The sequence below is a fragment of the Ascaphus truei genome, chromosome 1, assembly GCF_040206685.1.
Source record: "Ascaphus truei isolate aAscTru1 chromosome 1, aAscTru1.hap1, whole genome shotgun sequence".
Taxonomy (NCBI): domain Eukaryota; kingdom Metazoa; phylum Chordata; class Amphibia; order Anura; family Ascaphidae; genus Ascaphus; species Ascaphus truei.
In genome coordinates this window covers 264,598,912-264,621,347 of record NC_134483.1, presented here as the reverse complement: position 1 = coordinate 264,621,347, position 22,436 = coordinate 264,598,912, and the positions used below count along the sequence as shown (strand labels likewise).

The 22,436-nt window shown below is 41.3% G+C and overlaps 1 protein-coding gene across 1 annotated transcript; it reads left to right on the top strand.

Moving 5' to 3' along the window:
• The first annotated feature begins 92 nt into the window (after nucleotides 1-92).
• Nucleotides 93-20,701, top strand: REST (RE1 silencing transcription factor). The gene is made up of 3 exons (XM_075603590.1): nucleotides 93-986; nucleotides 4,785-4,868; nucleotides 15,213-20,701. The coding sequence occupies exons 1-3, from the start codon at nucleotides 101-103 to the stop codon at nucleotides 16,997-16,999; spliced, it is 2,757 nt and encodes a 918-aa protein (XP_075459705.1). The 5' UTR covers nucleotides 93-100; the 3' UTR covers nucleotides 17,000-20,701.
• The last annotated feature ends 1,735 nt before the right edge of the window (nucleotides 20,702-22,436 follow it).

Here is a 22,436-nt window from a genome sequence, read left to right as displayed (position 1 = left end):
GACTATTATTGCTGTACTGTATAAAAGTTACTGTATTGTGTATTAGACATATTTATAGTATTGACAATTTAATTTCTCTACTTTTTTCTTAGTTACTGCCATGGCTACTCAGGTGGTCAGCCAGCCTGGTGGAAGCAGCTTGTTCTCAAACAATGACAATATGGGCATCGCACTTGATGGTGATATGTATGATTTGCATGACCTTTCAAAAGCAGATCTGGCAGCCCCTCGGTTGATCATGCTAGCAAATGTGGCCCTGACTGGGGAAGTTGGCGGCAGCAGCTGTGAGTTTGTCTTGGAGGAAGAAAGACAAATGGCTGAGCTAACAACAGTGAATAACAGCTTTTCAGACAGTGATGGAGAAAGAATGGAAGGGTCACTCGACATGGATAGTGAGTCAGAAGACTCTGAGAGCATGGAGTTGGAAACTCTTGAAATGGAGAAAGAGGTGGAGTGTGAAAATCAAATAACTTTCCCTTCTAATAATTTTGATGTGGACTCGGGAAAGCATCTGGAGACTCCCAGCATTGCAGAAGACAAAAACAAGTGTCTAAAAAGCAAGCCATTTCGTTGCAAACCTTGCCAGTACAAGGCAGAATCTGAGGAAGAGTTTGTTCATCACATTAAGATTCACAGTGCCAAGAAATTCATTGATAATGACACTCAGAAAAAATCACATGTTAAGGAATCAAATACTTCCATACCTGAAGAAGCTGACTTCTCCAAAGGACCTATCCGATGTGATAGGTGTGGTTACAATACCAATCGATTTGATCACTATCTGGCTCATTTAAAGCACCACAACAAAGCAGGCGAGAATGAGAGAGTGTACAAGTGTACCATATGCACCTATACTACTGTCAGCGAATACCATTGGAAGAAACATCTCCGTAATCACTTTCCAAGGAAAGTTTATACATGCTCACAGTGTTCATACTTTTCTGACCGCAAAAATAATTATATCCAGCATATAAGAACTCATACAGGTAAGGAAGGTGTTTCATACCATGACCATGTATATGATATGATAACAGGGTAAATCCAGTTTTCCATCAATTGGTTTAGCATGGGATAGTGGTCTGTGGCATCAAATTACCACCTGTAATACATTATCAAAGAAACAAAAACAACCAAAACCTGGTGTTTTATAATGGTTATATTTATGTTTCCTCTGTTCTAGGGATAAAGTAACCAGGTTTATTCACACTTCCTGGAAAGATCCAATTAGTAGAGTGGAGGCAACCTTTAAAAATATTATTACAAAATAATTTTTCATTTTAAAATTTCCACTGCCAAGATTTAACGTGTGTGTGTGTGTGTGTGTGTTGCATTAAATATTGGTAATAGATGTATGAAAATGTTGCCGTACAATATCTATATATACATAACCAATATGTTTAATTGAGGTCCCACATTTGACAATATCTGCTTTCGCACCCATCATAATGGAATTATGCTTAAAGGATTTTAATGCACTTAATCATTTTACTAATGCATCAAAGGTACAGCATGTGCATAATAAAATATTGTTACCATAAAGCGTAAAAATATTCTTGTTGGGGGTAAGGAAGAGTAATGCTACCAAAATAGTAAACAGGCAAGTTGATGTATTTGTATCTAACACTTTGTATTTTCTAAATACCTTTTAAGTGGAAAAATTGGCATTTAAATCTCTCAATTTCATGCTCATTGTCACAGTTCTAGTCTTTTTGCTGTTGTGATTACACTTTGTGGCTTTCTAATGATATCTCCATAGTAATTGTCATCCCACCCCTCCACTATCACTCTTCACATTGTAATGTTAATTCAGCAATTGCAAATCCTTTGTGCACTACTCCAAACAACCTGCATAGAATAGAAATGGTTTGCTTTGAATGGGGCTTTTATAAAATGTATGTTAATCATCAGGGCCAATTCTAGGGTATTCGGTGTCCTAGGCAAAACTCCAAAATGAACTTTAAGATATTTAAAACAAACCTAAAGAATTTTTTTTTTATACCCGCTTTCCTTCCCCCACCTGTTCTCTTTCCTCCCCCCTTCTCTCTTTCCTCCCCCCTTCTCTCTTTCCTCCTCCCCCCCTGCGCTCTTTCCTCCTCCCCCCCTGCGCTCTTTCCTCCCCTGCGCTCTTTCCTCCCCCCCCCCTGCGCTCTTTCCTCCTCCTCCCCCCTGCGCTCTTTCCTCCCCCCCCCCTGCGCTCTTTCCTCCTCCCCCCTGCGCTCTTTCCTCCTCCCCCCTGCGCTCTTTCCTCCTCCCCCCCTGCGCTCTTTCCTCCTCCCCCCTGCGCTCTTTCCTCCTCCCCCCTGCGCTCTTTCCTCCTCCCCCCCCTGCACTCTTTCCTCCTCCCCCACTGCGCTCTTTCCTCCTTCCCCCCCCGCGCTCTTTCCTCCTTCCCCCCCCCGCGCTCTTTCCTCCTTCCCCCCCTGCGCTCTTTCCTCCCGCCTGCGCTCTTTCCTCCTCCCCCCCTGCGCTCTTTCCTCCTCCCCCCCCTGCGCTCTTTCCTCCTCCCCCCCCTGCGCTCTTTCCTCCTCCCCCCCCTGCGCTTTTTCCTCCTCCCCCCCTGCGCTCTTTCCTCCTCCCCCCCTGCGCTCTTTCCTCCTCCCCCCCTAGCCTCTTTCCTCCTCTCCCCCCCTGCGCTCTTTCCTCCTCCCCCCCCTGCTCTCTTTCCTCCTCCCCCCCCTGCGCTCTTTCCTCCCCTCCCTGCGCTCTTTCCTCCACCCCCCCCTGCGCTCTTTCCTCTTCCCCCCCCTGCGCTCTTTCCTCCTCCCCCCCTGCGCTCTTTCCTCCTTACCCTCTCTCCTCCTCTCCCCCCCACCCCGCACGCTCTCTCCCTCTCCCCAGCGCAACATACAAAATGACACAACATATAGTACAATACTTCAGTGCTTATCTGCTCACGAGTAAGGGTCATTTAGCCAAACCCTTTGGCCAAAAGGTTATAAGCCTGCAGCCACTTCACGGCATGACCAATCTGCAGGTCCTAACACTACCTGGCACAATTCTCATGTACCTCTCTTTTCTGCTGGAGGGAGACAGACCATACTCGGCCTGTGATTCACAGGATCATGATAAAAACTGCTAATGGGAAAGTGGGGCAGGGCGAGCTTTAAACCATGGGGTTTTTCTGTTTTCTCGTTGGGTCATAAAATACATTATTTTCATTCTTAATCTATACTATAATTCAGAAAATGTTTTTTTGTCCGGCTATACAAATCCACAAGTTTAATCCTAGAGCCACCAAATTTGGCATTCTTTCTAATAGCATCAAAAGGAAGATCGTAGGTGGGATTTTGGTATATGTACCAGGTCGGGTAGCATACACTTAACTGCAGCCAGTGGCGGATGGTGATGAAGACCGCTGCGACATCGTGGGAGCAGCGGCAGACATCCTGGTGGCGGTGGCAGCACAAAACGTCCTTGTGGAGCCGGTGGGAGCAGCGGAACACAGCACACAGCTGATGCCGGTGTGAGCCGGGGAACCATGTGACCAGAGAAGGAGGGTTCCTATTGGACAGCCCGCTTCTCTCCAGCTGTCCAATAGGAACGCTCCTGCTCCGGTCACATGGTTCCCCGGCTCCCACCAGCCTCAGCTGGGCTGTGTTCCGCTGCTCCCACCGGCTCCACAAGGACGTCTTCTGCTGCCAATACAACAGGATGTCTGCTGCTGCTCCCACGATGTCACTGCGGTCCTCTTCACACTCCACAGCGGTCTTCCTCACCTTATGCTGCAGGTTAGTGTTCAAGTCTTCAGCTGCTCGGAAATTACCCTGCTGCCGGGTCCGGGTAATTTCCAAGTAGCTGAAAAAATGTCAGGTACCATGTAATTACCCAGTACTCGGTACATCACTACTATTTATCTATATGGCTTAGGTATGTTTCTGTACAGTTTCCAGCTGTCTGCAACTTTGTATGATGTCACGTACCAGATATATATCCAGGTACCAGACCCTGACTTACTTAGAGAAATTGTGGATAGGAGGAGACGGGCATCTCAGGACAGCGAGGATGGAGAGGGTGGTTGGTATAGGGAGTGTGGGGGCAACACAGGGTAATTCTGCTAGTTTTACATAAATTAAACACTTTTCAACAAAAATAATGCAACGTATGGGACCAGGAAACCATACATCAGTGTGTTTTATCAACATCTTGAATCTTGGCAAAAATTAAAACACATTATTCATGGTTAGAGTCAAATACTCCAACAATTGTCTTCAGCACTGAATGTTACAAACACCTTCAGCAATTTGGGGGGGTGGGGGTGGAAGACCCTCAAAAAATTATGCTCCGGCAGATCTGTTACTATCAAATGTAAGTCTGTGTATCCAGCCCTAAAATTGTTTCTTTGACATTAAAATAATATCATGTATTTAACAAATTCGGTGTATTTAATGCTAGTGATGTATATTTACAGCTCAACATTTGCCTTTTTTGTTTCTGTTTCAACATTGCCCCTTATTCCCTAACTTTAGAATGAACAAAAAATGATTTCTCCCCCCCCCCCTCCCCCACTGGTAACTAAGGAAGATATTTGAGTTTAAATGTTCATAGTTCACGATGTACTAACTCAACTAACAAACACTAATATGTAATGTGATTACACATGAGACATATACAACATACTGTATTTAAAATGGATATTGTCATTTACAAAGTCTCTGGCTTAAAACATGCTTTTGTGTATTTTTAGGTGGGGAGGGGCAAATTGATCAAAACACAAGATTTGATTTTCTATGCTTGCGGTTTGTTTTTGTTAAAATCTTTTGTAACTGATAATCCTTTGTCTTTAGGGGAACGACCTTATCAGTGCATCATGTGTCCTTACTCAAGCTCCCAGAAAACCCACTTGACAAGACACATGCGGACACATTCAGGTTAGTTGCACAGGAAAAAAACTTTTCATGTAATTAGCGAAAAACATTGATGTCTTGATAACTCGTTTCTCTGAACCTGCGTCTATTAATGCTTCTCATGTTTGGATGGAATACATAGTGATTTCTGTCAAGTAACATTGAACTTCACAAGCCCTTCTTTATTTACACATTGACCCCATTTTTCCAGGGCCATATGATTGTATTAAATATTATCTTTACTGATATTTTAATTAGGAATGTTTGGTCTGTCAAAAGTTTCGCAGGTTTGGGATGGGATGAATCTCTTACAAAGCCAGATGCGACCATTGACGATTAAAAGTAACAATGTGTATCTCTTAAATTAAATATAACAACATATGTTAACTTACACAAAAAATATTTCCTGTGCAAAAAGTGTTTTTGATATAGTTACATAGTAGATGAGGTTGAAGAAAGACATGCGTTCAACCTATGCTAAATTTAGACGACAGATACTTTATCCTATACTTGAGCTTGCGTATACTGATCTGTGTAGTTGATTTGAAGTGCTGGTTGCTTAAAGTGTACAGTTAGAAACAGAAGCAGTTTGAACAAGGAAGCGGTTAAACAAGGTATAGTATATTGAAGTACAGTTTACTGTTAGTACTTATAACATTCATAGTTGCTAGAATGAGCAGGATTGAATATGCCACTCAATGCACATCTTGCCACATGTATGTGCACTTGGAGCAGCTGTTCCAAGGAGCATACCGCTGTGGGAAGTGTGAGCGGATGGTCTCATTAGAGTCAGAGATTGCTGATCTGAAGAGGCAACTTGCAATATTGAGGGTCATTTGGCAATCTTGAAAGGGGTTTAGAGCTCACTGAGCAGGCCCTTGCTTCGACTAGTGGTGCCGATGGTGGCGCTGTTAGTGAGGAGCAGGTAGGTAGCTGGATGACAGAAGGAGAAGCAGGGGCAATAGAGAGAGGCAGGTCGTTTCTGAGCTGACACATCCCAATAGATTTGCCATGTTGAGTGAAGATATTGGGAGTGTCAGGGCAGAAATGGCAAGGCTTGGAGAGACCAATTACTCTAGCAGCCAGGGGAATTGTTCCTCCAGCACAGTGGGGACAGTATGCTCAGATACAAAGAAAGATTGTGGTGGTAGGGGACTCCATTATTAGGAAGGTAGTTAGGGCAATCTGTTGCCATGACCGCATGAACTGAACAGTTGTCTCCCAGGTGCTCGGGTTCGGCACATTGCGGATCAGGTAGACAGATTGTTGGGGGTGGCTGGGATTAACCCGGCTGTCTTGGTACACGTTGGCACCAATGACAAAGTTAGAGAAAGATGGAGGGTCCTAAAAAATGATTACAGGGATCTAGGACAAAAGCTTAAGGCAAGGACCTCCAAGGTAGTATTTTCTGAAATACTACCAGTGCCATGCGCTACCGCAGGGAGACAGAGATCAGGGAGGTTAATGCATGGCTAAAAAAGTGGTGCAGGAAGGAGGGTTTTGGGGTTTTAGAGCACTGGGACTCCTTTTCTGAGAGGTGGCATCTATATTCTAGGGATGGATTGCCCCTCAATGAAGAGGGATCTTCGGTGCCTGGGGGGGAGAATGCTAAAAAGGTTGGAGGAGATTTTAAACTATGATGGAGGGGGGAAGGGGAATGAAACAGATAATGAACTAAATAGAATAGGAGGATACAAGGGGGTATGGAGGTAGAATGGGGGCAAGTACGAGTTTGACAAGCAGTGAGACACCCATAGTAAATACAGATAATACTAGAAAACTGCTAAAGACTAAACCAAGTGGGAGCAGAAAGGAAGGAGCAGATAAGATAATAGTACAGGCTGAAAAAAAAACTTAAATGCATGCTTGCTAATGCAAGAAGCCTGACAGATAAAATGGGGGAGCTTGAATTAATAGCTGCAAGGGAGCAGTATGATATCATAGGCGTTACTGAAACATGGTGGGATGAAACTCATGACTGGACAGTTAATTTAGAGGGTTATTCTCTTTTTCGGAAGGATCGAACAAATAGAAGGGGAGGTGGAGTATGTTTATATGTTAAACTGGATCTAAAACCTATTATAAGGGAAGATGTTTATGAAGAGAATAATGAAAAGGTAGAGACCTTGTGGATAGAAATTAGCAGTGGAGGTATAAGTATAAAACAATTTGTAGGGATATGCTATAAACCACCAAATATCTGTGAAATTGAGGAAGCTAAAATACTTTTGCAATTGGAGAAGGCATCAAAACTGGGTCATGTTTGCATAATGGGGGATTTTAATTATCCAGACATAGACTGGGGCAATGAGATTAGCTATGGAAAGAGAAATACCCGGGCGCTACCTGTATGTATAATAAGTACGGGATATAGGTATAATAACAACCGTAGAAGTTCGTAAGGTATCCCTCCGCTTCTTTGTCTCCTCCTGTGACTCAAACAACCCAAAAAAAGGATCTACCTGGGATCCTTAAAGAATAGGGAAACAAGAGAAAGAGATGGGGGAGCACAGGTGGATGGGTGAAATGGAACAAAATATAGTTCAGGTGTGTTGAACCCTGAAGCAATGGGGTTTTGAAGTGTGTATTAAATCTTAACACTCACACGGCCTTGTGCAAATGCTGTCGCATCAAGGTATCTTTTGGTCTTCTCCTCTCTGTCTTGTGGAGTGGTTCTTCACTCTGCGTCTGCGGACTCCTTCTTCTTCTTCTTTGGTGTAGTATCACCCTCGGGATAAGCGAATGAATATATGAGCAGAATACATTAACAGTATTATAATGTCCCAAGGGATACAAACAGGGTTAAGATATACTACAAACACTCACACGGGCAGGTGTGAGTGCACTCTTTGGGGAGGCTTCTTTGGACTCCAGAAAATGATTCAGCCTCTCCAATAGAGTTTAGAAGGTCAAGAGAGCAGAGAGCCTGGTAATTCTCCATCATCACATCCTTGTAAAGTTCCTTCTGTTCTTCTGTTAAATAATCCCACTCGTCCTTGGAGAAGTAAATTGCAACTTTATCAAACTCAACTGGTTCCTCCCAGCTTGCTCTCTGATCTGAAGTCCGGTCAGCATGAGAGTAGAGATCTCATAAACTCCCCCCAGATGTGCAATGAATGAGACTGAGCCGCCGGACTGGGGCTGTCACTGCCAATGAGATTAGCATTACAACAAAAGGAAACAGGTTTTTGGGGGTGCTTAAAGACAATTATATGACCCAAATTATTGAGGAACCAACCAGGAGAGGGGCAGTTCTGGATTTGGTCATATCAAACAATGTAGAAGTAATAACAAATATTCAAGTCCTGGAACATTTGGGTAACAGTGATCATAACATAATCATTTGAAATAAATTATCAAAAATCAGATTACAGCTCAACCCCGTTATAGCGTGATCAGCTATAACGCAGATCCGCTTATAACGCGGTTTGAGCGTGGACTCCGAATATTTTTTTTTTTTTTAAAAAGTGTTGTTTTTTTTTTGGTACACTCACTGCACACACTCACAGGACACACTGCACACACTCACAGGACACAGCCCCCCCCCCCCCCTTACCTTTGGTGTCAGCTGCTGGCGGTGATCCGTGCAGGGCTGGGGGGGATTGGTGCGGGGCTGGGGGGGGGAAAATCGGTGTGGAGCTGTTGAGGGAAGTGAGGCTGCTGAGGGGAGTGCGGTAGCTGCAGGAGGACGTGTAGGGCTGCCGGCGCCTCACTCCACCTCTTCTTCCCTCCACCCCTTCTTCCCTCCACCCCCTCCCAATTGGGCGCGTGTCGGGCATTTGTTTTTTTTTTTTTAAATTAGCGCACTCCTGGTTATAGCGCGGTCGGATCGGGTGGCCCCCGAGGACCGCGCTATAACGCGGTTGAGCTGTTCTTGGGTTCAACAAAGACCTTAAACTTTGGAAAGGCAGATTTTAGTAAACTGAGGTCTAATCTAGTAGTAATACAATGGGATGATGTTTTTGCAGGGAAAATGTAGAAGATAAATGGACAGTCTTTAAAACATTGTTAGAAAAGCACACTTATCAGTGTATACCCTTGGGTAATAAGTATAAAAGAAATAAGTCAAAACCAATGTGGCTAAATAAACAGGTAGGGGAGGAAATGGACAAGAAGAGGAAGGCGTTTAGATTCTTTAAGTCAGAAGGGACGGAGACATCGTATCAGAATTATAAGGAACGTAACAAAAATTGCAAAAGGGCAATCAAATTAGCAAAAATGGATAATGAAAAAAGTATTGCAATTGAAAGTACGGTCAACCCTAAAAAGTTCTTTTAAGTACCTTAATAACAAAAAAATGAGAAAAGAAAATATAGGACCCTTTCAGTGTGAGATGGGTAGGCAGATTATTGGAGATAAGGAAAAAGCTGAGGTATTAAACAAATTCTTTGCCTCTGTGTTTACCAGGGACGAATCAAGTTCAATAGTAGTGCCGCAGGAGGAAACCACAACCTTCATATTAATGAACAATTGGTTAACTGAGGAAGAAGTTCATAAGCGGCTTGAAAAAAATTAAGTAAATAAGGCACCTGGTCCCGATGGCATACATCCAAGAGTTCTCAAGGAGTTAAGCTCAGTAATAGCCAAACCATTATATTTAATATTCAAGGACTCCATTTCCAAGATTGTCGTACAGCAGATGTGGTGCCTATATTTTAAAAGGGAGCTAGATCACACCCGGGGAATTACAGACCTGTAAGCCTGACTTCAATAGTTGGGAAACTACTTGAAGGTTTAATACGGAATAATATTCAGGAATACCTAATGAAAAACTAAATTATTAGTAATAGTCAGCTTGGATTTATGAAGGATAGATCATGCCAAACTAACCTTATTTGTTTCTTTGAGGAGGTAAGTAGGATTTTAGACCAGGGTAATGCAGTTGATGTGGTCTACTTAGAATTTGCAAAGGCCTTTGATACGGTTTCACACACGAGGTTGGTGTACAAAATAAAAAAAATTGGACTCTGTAATAATACCCTATTTCTTAGATTCTAAGACACACCCTTGATTTAATAAAAAAAAATTGGGGGGAAAAATCCCACTATATTAAATGTGCAGAATTTTTTTTGTTTTTTAACTAGCAAGGTCACATGACACTTCAATAACCAACAGGGGGAGAGAGAGATGCAGAATGGGGGGAGAGAATAGGAGGGAAGGGGGGGGGGAGAGAATGGGATGGAAGGGGGGGGGGGAGAGAATGGGATGGGAAGGGGGGGAGAGAATGGGAGGGAAGGGGGGGGGGGGGGGAGAATGGGATGGGAAGGTGGGGAGAGAATGGGATGGGAAGGTGGGGAGAGAATGGGAGGGAAGGGGAGGGGAGAGAATGGGAGGGAAATGGGGGGGAGAGAATGGGGGGGAGAGAATGGGAGGGGAGGGGGAGAGAGAATGGGAGGGAAGGAGGGGGAGAGAATGGGAGGGGAATGGAGGGGGAGGGGGGAGAATGGGAGGGGGGGAGAGGGAGAGAGAGAGAGAATGGGTGGTGGACACACACAGACCAGAGAGAGAGACAGATATGGCAGGGGCTGTGTGATGGGGATTTTTCTTAACCCTTTTGCTGTCAGAGCAGCCAGCATCAGATTTCAAAGCAGCGAAAGAGTGAAGCATGAGAGAGCAGTAAGAACAGGATGGGTAGGAAGGTGTCCTGGATAAATAAACACACTAGCCATTTACATTTTTAGTGGCCCTTTTTATGATGTTACCAAGTACCTTTTTATTCCTGTACTCATTGCTTTCCTTAAAGTAAAAAGAACATGTTCTAACAATCTCCTATCTTGCTTTTGTTAGCAGAGAGACAGACACACATAGACACACATAGACACATACAGAGAGAGAGAGACACAGACATACACACAGAGACACCGAGTGACACACACAAACACATACAGAGACTCACACAAACACATACAGAGACTCACACAAACACATACAGAGACTCACACAAACACATACAGAGACTCACACAAACACATACAGAGACTCACACAAACACATACAGAGACTCACACAAACACATACAGAGACTCACACAAACACATACAGAGACTCACACAAACACATACAGAGACTCACACAAACACATACAGAGACTCACACAAACACATACAGAGACTCACAGACAGAGAGACACAGCTACCTCTGCACCTCCTGCATTTCACGCAGGGATTCGGAAAGGGGGGGCTTCTGGGCAATGGATGTGCCCTGGCAGGCATCTCCGATCTCTCTGCACCTCATGGGAAGGGGAGGAGAGGGGGGTGATCGCAGCCATGTGCTGTTCCTACAGACTGAATATCCCGGCCGGCATCTGCAGCAGCGCCCCCTAGCTGATTTTTTTTAAATACATCGATTCTACTGCTGCGGCACAGTTTATTCGAGCATTTGCCCGTTCTGTGCCGCAGCAGTAGCCTGGCGCGCGCCCGAGAGTGACGGGCGCGCGCCGAAGCAGCGGAAGAGCGCCCTCCGATCGGGGCGCTCTCCCTACCGCTGCCGGGTCCGCCGGGTCCCCCGGAACCCCCTGCCGCTGTCCCGCGATCGCGGGACACCAGGGATCCCTCGGGGAGCCCCTGGACGCGCGTGCAGGGGGCGCACGCTCCCGAAGACGCGTGACCGCGCGTCTATGACGCGCGGCACGCCGAGGGGCGGCCACTAGCAAGCCGGGAAATCTCCCGGCTTGCGGATCTGGCCGCAGTGTAATAAACTGTGTCGCCAGTGTATAACACAGACCTATTTCAGCCATGTGAAAATAGGAAAGAAAACTGTGTCTTAGAATCGAGGAAATACGGTATATGCATATGGATTGAAAACTGGTTAAAGGACAGACAACAGAGGGTTGTCATAAATGGAACTTTTTCAGGTTGGGCTAAAGTCGTGAGTGGAGTACCTCAGGGATCGGTACTGGGACCCCTGCTTTTTAACTTCTTTATTAATGATCTTGAGGTTGGCATCGAGAACAAAGTCTCCATCTTTGCTGATACTAAGCAAACAGGGTAATAACCCACTACAAGCGCTAACCTACATTATTGAAAAAGGAAAATAAACATGTGAATAAACGTGATTATCAACCATAAAGTGAAATGTGATAAACAAGCTGCCATGGGGAACTACAAATAACAGATCATTCCAAACCTGATAAACAATATACAAACACAAAATAAGTGTCCCCGGCGCTAGTGCTAACAGTCCAAGATACCGTGATCCAATAAAGACAGTCTAGGATACAGGACATCTCTGAATAGGTGGATGAACTGATGAATAAAGTTCCAGCTGGAAAAGGGTGTCCTTAGGGTGGAATCCTCACTGATTCTGAAATAACAGAAACAAAAGGGCACACCAATTGCGCAGTATGTAAAACCACAAGTCCCTATCTAAAACTACAAAACCATACTTACAAGATAGTATCTTGTTGGTGCAGGGGAGAGAAACTGTACTTGCGTCCCGGCTGCACACGATAATCCACGGACCCCACGTGGTCTGGCGTGTTGCTCCTTCCCTCGGTATGGCGATGGTACTCACAGGTGTAACAGGTACAGCACCCCCATGGATAAGGGAATAGGACACAATAGTGTAGTACGTAATACACTTTAATACAACAATTAAAAACACAGAAAATCCCCACACAATGTATGGGGGTGGGTAAAACGACTCACGGATGCCGTCCGCAACATGAAAGCAATCCGATCAGCTAAGGAGAGACTCACTAGATGCAACACCCGCTGCCAGCTATTCGAGTGACGTCAGCGATTCAGAAAGCTCTTCTAGCGTCAGGAAACTACGGATGCTGAACCGGCTCAAAACACTAAGCCCCTCCTCCCTACGCGTTTCATGACTCTACGTCACTTCCTCAGGGGATATCGGCGCTTAGTTACTAAGGCATTTAAATACAGGCCCAAGTGGAAAGGCCTTCCTACAAAGGGGAGGTACTTGCGATTGAATGACAGCTAGTATTGCATACATGAATCAGCGCTCTAATAACAGAAGGCTGATGGGTCAAACTGTGTATCAATAGGTAAACTGAACCAAACAGGCTAAATACCAAATAAAATGCAATAAAAATGATATAAAAGTGATAATAAAAAAGGATAATAAAAAGTATCAAACATATACTGGAAGTAAACATATCAGACAATTTAAACATATGCAATAAACTTTTTTAGGAATCTTTTAAAAAGGCTACTAGATCAAATTCAATGTCAAGACCTAGGGGAGACAGTTTTTAACACATATATCCAGTAGCTTTCGCGTCTGGATACCGTGTTCAATCTGTCCCCCCCATGCCAACTGCCTTTGGGATTGTCAATACCCATGCATATTAAGCCTTCTGGGTTTTGATCATGTTTGAGTTTAAAATGATTAGAGACACTGAGTCTGAAGGCCCCTCTTAATATTATAAACATGTTCGGCGAAACGTCACTTAAGGGGCCTCCCAGTGCGGCCTACATACTGTAGCCCGCACGGGCATTCTAGCAGATATACACAGAAATTGGTTCTACAGTTTATAAAAGTTCCAATATCAAAACTCACCCCTGTGACGTTGGATTTAAATTATTTACTCTTTCTACTATATTTGCATCCAATACAATTATGACATGTATAGTAACCTTTGAGATCGATAAGCCAAGTTAGATGACGATCCCTAAGACCATCAATTGGACAACTAGGGGATAAGGTGGACTTTAAATTCCTAGCCCTTCTATACACAATTTTCGGTTTATCAGGAAGACAGGTTTTAAGAATCGGATCTCTTAGGAGAATACTCCAATGCTTGTTGATCGTCTGAGATATGACAGGAGCCAAACCACTACTGTATACTGGGTAATGCAAACAGGAAACTGAGCCTGTGCTGTAAGAACAGGGACAGTGTCCTTCCTAGAAATTAAAGTAGCTCTGTCAATTTTGTTAACCTCAGAGATAGCCAAATCCAATTCACGGCTATTGTATTCCCGCTCTAAAAACCTATCTTTTAAATCCTTAACCTGCTGTTGGTAGATTTAAAATTTACATTTAACCACAGTAGATCCAATATAAATTTTCTTGACCTTTCCCTTTACATTGTTAATAACACCATTCATACCAAGACCTACCATAAAGAGGTCGATGCCAACACTTATTTATTGGCATCAAGCCATCATCACCCCAAGTAGCTCCAGAATATTCCTAAAGGCCAAGCATTGCGAATAAAGAGGAATTGTTCTGAAAACTCAATCTGAAACCTCTACAGTGTTTGCTTTAAGTACTGTTTGTTTCTTTTGTTTTTGTTACCCCAATTTTTTGGAAATTGAAAATGTGCCTAACAACTTAACAGGACAAGATGTCGGTCTATACATAGTGGTTTTATTATTATTCCACATCAAAGAATCGGTAATTAGACTTGTCAGCCAAAACAAACCTTAACAATACAAAAAAAGACTTATAAACTTTATTTTTTTTCCCATTTGTACCCTTCTCCTCTAAGCAGTAAAGAATCAGAAATAGGAATTAACAGACCACATCAAACTACCGTAAAGTGTCTTTTATACTGAATTAACAAACACTTTAGCTGGCTGGCCCGTGGCAACATATGCCCCAACACTTGTCTGCTGCTCCTTCTTGCCCCCTTGCATAACCACCTTCTTCGTGTCACTTATCAGATGTTTACCTGGACATAGAAAATGCGTTTACTTTGTTTTGTATATCCGTAAAAACTTGATACCTTTTTCATTTTAACTTCAAATATTTTATTTTCTATTTATGAACCGTTTATTGTACAAATGTATTTTCTTCCTATGAGTTTCACTTTGTCATTTTGTAACAGTTTTTTGCTCAGTCTCACCTAGCATTTAACTCCAGTATTAACATTTTATTTCAGGACATACTCAATATATTTTACAAATAAACCGTCAGTTAATGTTAAAATTGACAAATACGAGTATAGCTAGCCTACAATCTGATTTGTAAAGTTAAATTAGAAACAGAAGTAGTGTGCAATAAATGCTTTTTATTCTCAAACAAATTGCAAACTAAACATCTGTGAAGTGTCTCTTGCTTATGAAACAATACTTATTCTTGTCTTCATGTTGTTTTTTTTGTTGTTTTTTTTTTTACAATGCATTCAATGGAGCAGATGGGTATGGATTCCATATTCTTATATTATTGTAGCATGTATGTATTTGTCATTTGGATATAGAAGCTGATTTTCCTCTATTTTGTATTTCTGCGCAAAATTGATGCTTTGAATGTGTATTATTGACGACCACTAAAAAAAATTTTTTTTAAGTGAAATGTCAAATTGTATATGCCAAAAGCTTGGGGTGCATGCATAAGTGTATATTTTAACCTGTTTATATTGGTTATGCCTGATCTATAGTAAACATCTGCTGCTTTATTTTATAGGTGAGAAACCATTTAAATGTGAGCAATGCAGTTATGTAGCATCAAATCAACATGAAGTGACACGCCATGCAAGACAGGTTCACAATGGGCCAAAACCTTTAACTTGCCCACACTGTGACTACAAGACTGCAGACCGCAGCAACTTCAAGAAACATGTAGAGCTGCATGTCAACCCACGCCAGTTTCTGTGTCCTGTGTGCGATTATGCTGCATCCAAGAAGTGTAATTTGCAGTATCACATCAAATCCAGACACTCTGGTTGCTCTGATATCACCATGGATGTTTCCAAAGTCAAACTGCGGACGAAAAAAGGGGAAGTAGGTATATTAGACTTCACAGAAAGTAAGCAAACAGAGAAAGGGAACACAAAAATAAAAAATGAGACTGAAGAAAAGAAGCCAGATAAGATGTTAAAAATAGAAAAACGGGAGAGCCGTGTGAAGAATAAGAAAAAAGTTGTCACTTCCTCTGTTGGAAAGGTAACAACAAGAAGTCGTCGCAGGTCAGCTACTCAAAACAAATATGATCGTGAAGTTAAAACGGAGAAGAACTTTGATAAATCCTCTAAAGCTAAATGTGGCAAAAGAAAGGCTGTTTCAACATCTGAAAACTCGGGAAAGACAAGTAATTCACAAACTGGCACCATAAAGAAAAAGAAATTGGTGCAGAAAAACAAATGCTGCCAGGAAGTACCTACAAAAGATCACAAAAGTGAGATGTCCCAAAAGCAGAAACGTGGAAAAAACAAGGAAAATAAATATTTTAATTATAAGCAAATAAAGAAAACTAGTGCACAAAGTGTTGCAAAGAAAACTAAATCAAGGAAAGTTATTTTAGAGCATGATGGAGATAAAGACAACACACACAAAAAACAGAACCAAATAGAACATGATGTAGAAACACCTGTAGTGGTAAAAAGTCTCTGCAGATCTAGCATGAAGAATGCAGAATTGGATACACAAGATATTACCACAGAACACCTGGAGAGTAAGGAGCAGTCCAGTGAAAGTATAACTGAACAGGATACATTGGATAATATGTCCACCTGCAACAATGACATTGCTAGCTCTCCATCTTTTCAACAAATCGACATACCAAATATCTTATTGACTGAAGAAAAAAACGAATCCGGTACACAAGATATTGAGTGTGAATTAGAAATTATGGAGACCCCAAAAATCAATGTGATTTCTGAAATAGTTGTTGAAACAGATGAATCCACAGAGCATTTTCAGTGTCAAGACAAATTACAGATGGAAAAAGCAGACTCCCACAGACCGCATGATTCCCATTCTGAATTTATCGAAGATGAAACTGAAATCTCTAGCAATTTGGAAATATTTGAGGACCGAGAAAAAGATAAAGCCGGTCAAACCGAGAACATTGAAAGCAGAAACATTTTGGCAGGCTCAAGTACACCGGATATAAATAACCATGACCCGAAAGAAGTTCATGCTTCTCAATCTTCATGTAATACATCAAGCAGTGAATCTGTTGATATTGAAGAAGATGAGGGAATCCATAGCCATGACGGCAGTGATATAAGTGACAACGTATCAGAAAGAAGTGATGATTCTGGGTTAAATGGTGTGCCATCTGTACAAGAAACACTAGAGACTAAAGCCTCAGCAGCACTGAATTCTGCTGGAACAAATATTTCCAAGGGACATTTTGTGTGTATTTTTTGTGATCGTGCATTTAGGGAAGATGAAGAATATACCAAACACTTAAAACGTCATTTGGTAAACGTTTATTATCTTGAAAAAGCGACAAATGATCAGGCATAAAAGCAAAAAACTTGCGTTAAAGATTTAAATTAAGATGAAAATATTCTGGTGGGGGGACATTCTGTCACGTCTCTAACAAAATGTCTCTAATTTTGAGAAATGTTGCAAAATCCCGCAGGTAGACCTGTGGAATAAGGAGTCGTTTTTTCTCCTATCTACCGAATTGTTGTCCACTCTTTACTTGGGTCAGAGTTTTCGTGTGTACATGAATATCCTTTTATGCAGTATTTTCATAAATGTTTTAATATAGTAGTCAGCTTTTCACGTTTTTGTTTTTAGGGTGAGGTCTAACGTACAACCAAATTGAACTATTGATTGATCAGTGCTTAAAGAAACATTTTCAGTAAACTTTAAAAACTTCTATTAAATTTTGTTGTTAGTTCAGTTTGATACTACTGCATCTTCAAATGCAATGATCTATATACTCTATTGGAAGAAGCAAACATATGTATGTATGTTTGCTTCTTACAATAGTTGTGCCAATAATAAGCTACTGTTCAATATTCTCAGTTACTCAAATATAGGTAGTATAATGCAGTAGGTTGTATTTGAACAGTGAGCACTTTGGGGAGGGGTTTGTTTAGGAAGATGAATTAGGATGAGTGGAGTTGACCATTTCCCCATCACATTAAGCATTTTGGTGCTGGAAGATCAAGCAACCCATTGTTTTGTTACCCCTCCCACAGAAATATACTTAATAGAAGTCAAATTTCTACCTTTTAGGGTTTTACATTAACTTTTTCCTGTTAGATATTAGTCTTGTTTTAAGGGGACCTTTTGTTATAATGGTTTAAGGGCTTACAATGTTGCACATTTTATTTGCTTCAACCTATGCAGTTAAATATTTGACAACTAGAATGTCTACTGTATATGTATTTGTTGACGTCGGAAACTCACAATATTGTTTCAAAGTAAAGAAAAGGGTATAACTAGCTCAAACTCTCAGTAATTGTATTAAGGTTTTCATTGCTATAGTTGTAGTTTTTGTAATATATGAATATTTGGTCCATTCTTTCAATGAAAGTGTAAAATTACATTGTCAAATTTAGACCCAAAGCTCTGTGTTGTTCATGGACATTAGTGCAGTTGAGCATACTTTAATGCCGCACACAATTGCAAATGTTACCAACCGTATGCTTTTATTTATGTTAACCATTCAGGTAATTTGGGGCTGTTATATATTATGCAAGATCAAAATCTTGTTGACGTTATCTTGCTCACTTTTTTTTGTGACACTGATTTAAAACATTAACATTTAGCACATCCTTAGTATATGCTTTGTGCATTTTGTTTTCAAATCTGTGCTACTTTCAGGGCAGTACGTAGTCTGCAATCTGCAATTGACACAACAATTATTGTCACTTGCAGGCTACAGGTCTTGTTTTATATTCTCAGAAATTCGGTTGAAATGAGCCTGAATAAGTCCCTGTGTAGACTTTTTACCTCCCAGTTCTGTCCTACCACTGAGCTGCCATGGGAGGGGATTATGATTTGATTTTGGAGCACCACTACTCATTCCCAAGCTGACATCTTCACAGAAAGTGCCTCTTCAATTCTTATGAGGGCAAACTGATGTGTTGGATAATATATCCAAGTGTAAGGAAGAAACTACTAACACAGTTTAATTGTTTAATTAAGTTTTACTTTTTAATTTGCTTCAATATGTAAATCAATTAAAATCTGCAAATTATGAGGACCCGTTTAAAATGTGTTTTTTTGGGAGTTTAAAAAAAAGCTGATTGGAGACGATTCTAAATAGATCTGACATTGGTAGGCAATTTTGTAACATAATCAGCGCAGAATATGTAAACTACAAGCAGCTGGATTTAAATTTAGCATAGAATTGAAAACTGTAGGGTAATTTTGAGGTGAATTTATTTAGCTTTTTTCTCCGACTTAATTGTCTTCCACCGGCTAAATTTGAATTTGTTTACAATTATAAACTGGCCGATTTATAAAAAAAAAAAAAAGTAAGCAAATTTGATTTACATTTTCTTAATGATGGTGAGTAATTTTCAGACACCATTAAAATGAACAAAGAACCATCTTATTTTGTAGGGGAAAAGGGAGGCTATACTGTACATCTGCAGACTAAATTCGTCATTTGATTTAAATGCCTCTGTTAAGAATAATGTATTTGTGTTTATATAATGGTAAATACTTATCTTTGCTTAGACAATCAATGTAAATATGTCCAGTTTAAATATTATTTAAACCTTTATAAATAACTAGACTCTTTTTGAATAGATTTTCTCTTTTTCTAATTTTGAAGTAAGCATTCTTATTTTTATACACAAACATTGCAGTCTTTTGGAAGAAATCTAAACCCTAATGTAAAAAACAGACTTTTTCTGCAACAAAGCTGTCTTTTCTTGTCTTCAAACACAGTGGGCTAATAAAAATAGCTGGTATGATATCTGGTGCAGAAGACCAGTGTTGGTGGAAGAGTTGTCAATGCTGTGCTTCCTGAAGTTGTGCATCACAATAGCTCTATCCAAGGCATTTTATGCTTGACTTCGTGAAGCACAGGAAAGACTGAACGCCAAGTCTGCCACCAAGGTTGTTCTGCAAGCACTGTCTTTCTAGTAGTGTGACATTTTTTCAAACAGTGTGGATGCCTTCAAATGTACAAACCAATATTTCAAAAGTGCAAATTGCTTATTGCAGCAGAAATATCTAGGTTAAAGTGGGCACATTCTATGATCCAAAATAAAGGTGAGCCAAGTGCAGTCCTCACGGCCATTGAAAGGCTAGGCGTTCAGGGCCGTACAGTCTGCCATAACACAATTATCAAAATAATATTGTTAATTATCGCTTATTTATTATCGCAATTATTACACACACAGTTCAGCATTGCATTTTTTTTATTTGCCCTTGTTTTGGCTGAAGAGAATATTTCTGATAACTGCTCTTTTAAATGAACAACTTTTTTCAAAATGCAATGGGTTTTTTTTGTGTCCGATGCTTTTCCCTTAAACATTTGTGTTGCATTGTGTTCATTTTCAGGAATGTGGCTATGTACTGTATATAAAATGTTGGCTTCTGTAGTTATAAATTGGACTGGGAATATATGCTTTTTAAATCTTTTATCAGTAAAAACTGGCAGCATTCAGTGACATTAACTGATGCTAGCTGCAGATGTAACAAGTGATTTTCTGTTTGATGCTGTGGAGATCTTGTAGAACTAGCTGAACAAGCATGTCTTCAAGTTAGACTTACTCACAAACTGAATAGTCCCATATTAGACTAATCAAAAATTATAATACATCAATCAAGCTGTGTGATGAAGTACTGATGGTTAAAACAAACTCCACTGAGCAATTTCTGTAAGTATATTTATTTCTATGTGTACATATATGCCAATATTCTACATTTATCTTCTCATGCATGTTGATCTAAAAAAAAAAAGTTTGATTTTTCCTTTCCTTTGTAAATTTTACTGAGTGCAATAAAAAATAATTTCCGTTTGAAACATACCAAAGGTAATGTTAATTTTGTAGCTTTCTACTCTGTGCAACATGAATATTAATATTTTGTAATGAGTTTGGTAAACAAATGAGAGAAATCCTCTTAGTTAATCCTCAACCATATTGAACCCTTTTTCTGACTCCTACAGTATGTAGCATAAATGTGTAACTAAATTAAACTACAATAAGCCTGGTGTATTTTCATAAGTCATCAAATAAAAGTTAAAGAACTGTGGCTGTGGGTATCTGATTTCACTGAAAACGAACTGGTATGTTAATAACAATCTATATAAATGAGCATTTACAGTCCTATCCAAACTCTGGATAAAGAGCGCAAAAACCTTCACGCCATATGGTTACCCTGCAAATATTAAAAGTGAAAGAACATATTAATTTTAACATTTAACCTACTAACGACAGTGACCTCTTGCTTTGGTATTTGAAAGGACTGCCCTTCTGTTTTTATTTTTTTTCAGACCGGAAAAAGCGCAAGGTGAAGGCTCTTGGGCCCAGTAACATTGTGGCTTTGCAATGCATAACCTATAATAAACATATTTTGTATTTTTATCTTTCCGGGCATTTCGGCGAGCAGGGATTGGTAGGGCATGACTTTCAAGGGGGACTTTGCGGAGGAATTGTTGTCAGAATGTGCCTAGGTAGTTGGGTTCCGGAGTTGTCAGTTCCCTTAAAAATGTACCCGGGAATCATGCCCGATTCTCGGATACATGGAGGCACATTGTCCCGGCAATCTCTGCCCTTGATAATGCTTGCGCGACACCGCTAGGGTTCCCTGCTTCAACATAGCCCAGAAAGGTAAATGGGGCACAGGGATGAAAAGTGTCCCTGTAGCTGAGGGGATCCCTAGGTTAAGGGGGGTACCCCAGTTAAACCCCAGGTAGCCCAGAACCTGTATTGGGTTTGTGGGTGCTCCAACTGTAGATAAGGTTGTGAGGGGACTGTCACGATGCACCAGAACTTATCAACACTTTTTTTATATGTTTGGGATTCTCGATTGAACACGACTAGGAGGCAAAATAAATTGTCATTTGTTTCCTTGATTGACAAACACACAACAGCTTCAGAATACACTTAATACAACACTTATTGGGATGGGGACACAAAATAAATTGTCCTTTGCAAGAAGGCGCAAGAAATGCAGTCTCTGTTTAAAGTCCGTTTGGCTAGATCGCAAGTTGCCGATCTAATATCTCCGCTAAATAAAGGAATTTCGTAGAAGTGCTTAAGAATTCGTTCGGGAGTCACCAGGGCTAACGAATTCCAGAGTTTGGGGTAAATCCTTGGTTGCGAGGTTATTAACCCCTTGCCGTAGGAGCAGGGATGCTGTATTGCGCTCAGGTGAGCAGTTCCGACATCCGTGAGTGTCAATACAGCCAACGAGAGCGGAGTGCGGTAGGGCAATGTAGACCACTAATAGTAATCGGGGCTTGAGAGGTTTAAATCCTTACCTCCATGTAGTCTCCGATCTGGGTCTTGCTCCCATCTTCCCCCGCTGCTCTTGCGTGCGTCCGACAGATAGAGATAGACTGGAGTGAAGGAGCCCCACTCCAAGACGAAGCGCTGTTCCAAGCGTCAAATGCGTTGAGGGGGAGGCTGAGGTGTAAACTGGATTCTCTGTGTGCTGTCAGAATAAAGTTTCTTCAATTGTGTACCGGAAGTTGCTTGGATTTTTGCCACTGCAGTGGCGCCGGATTTTCCTTCACTCCAGTCTATTAACCCCTTGCCTCCTGGAACCGCTGTACGCGAACAGAATATTGTGCAAAGCTTGGTTACGTCATGAATCACACCGGGGATAGCTCGGCGGGCAGTATTATAGGGTTCACAGACCTATCTATAGCATGCATGCCCAATCCCCTCCGTGGGAACACAACCCACCAATCTCCGATTTGCCCGTTGTTTGCAAAACCAGGCAAAAAGGCTTTCCTGTTTGCACCGCGCATGTGTTAGCTTGA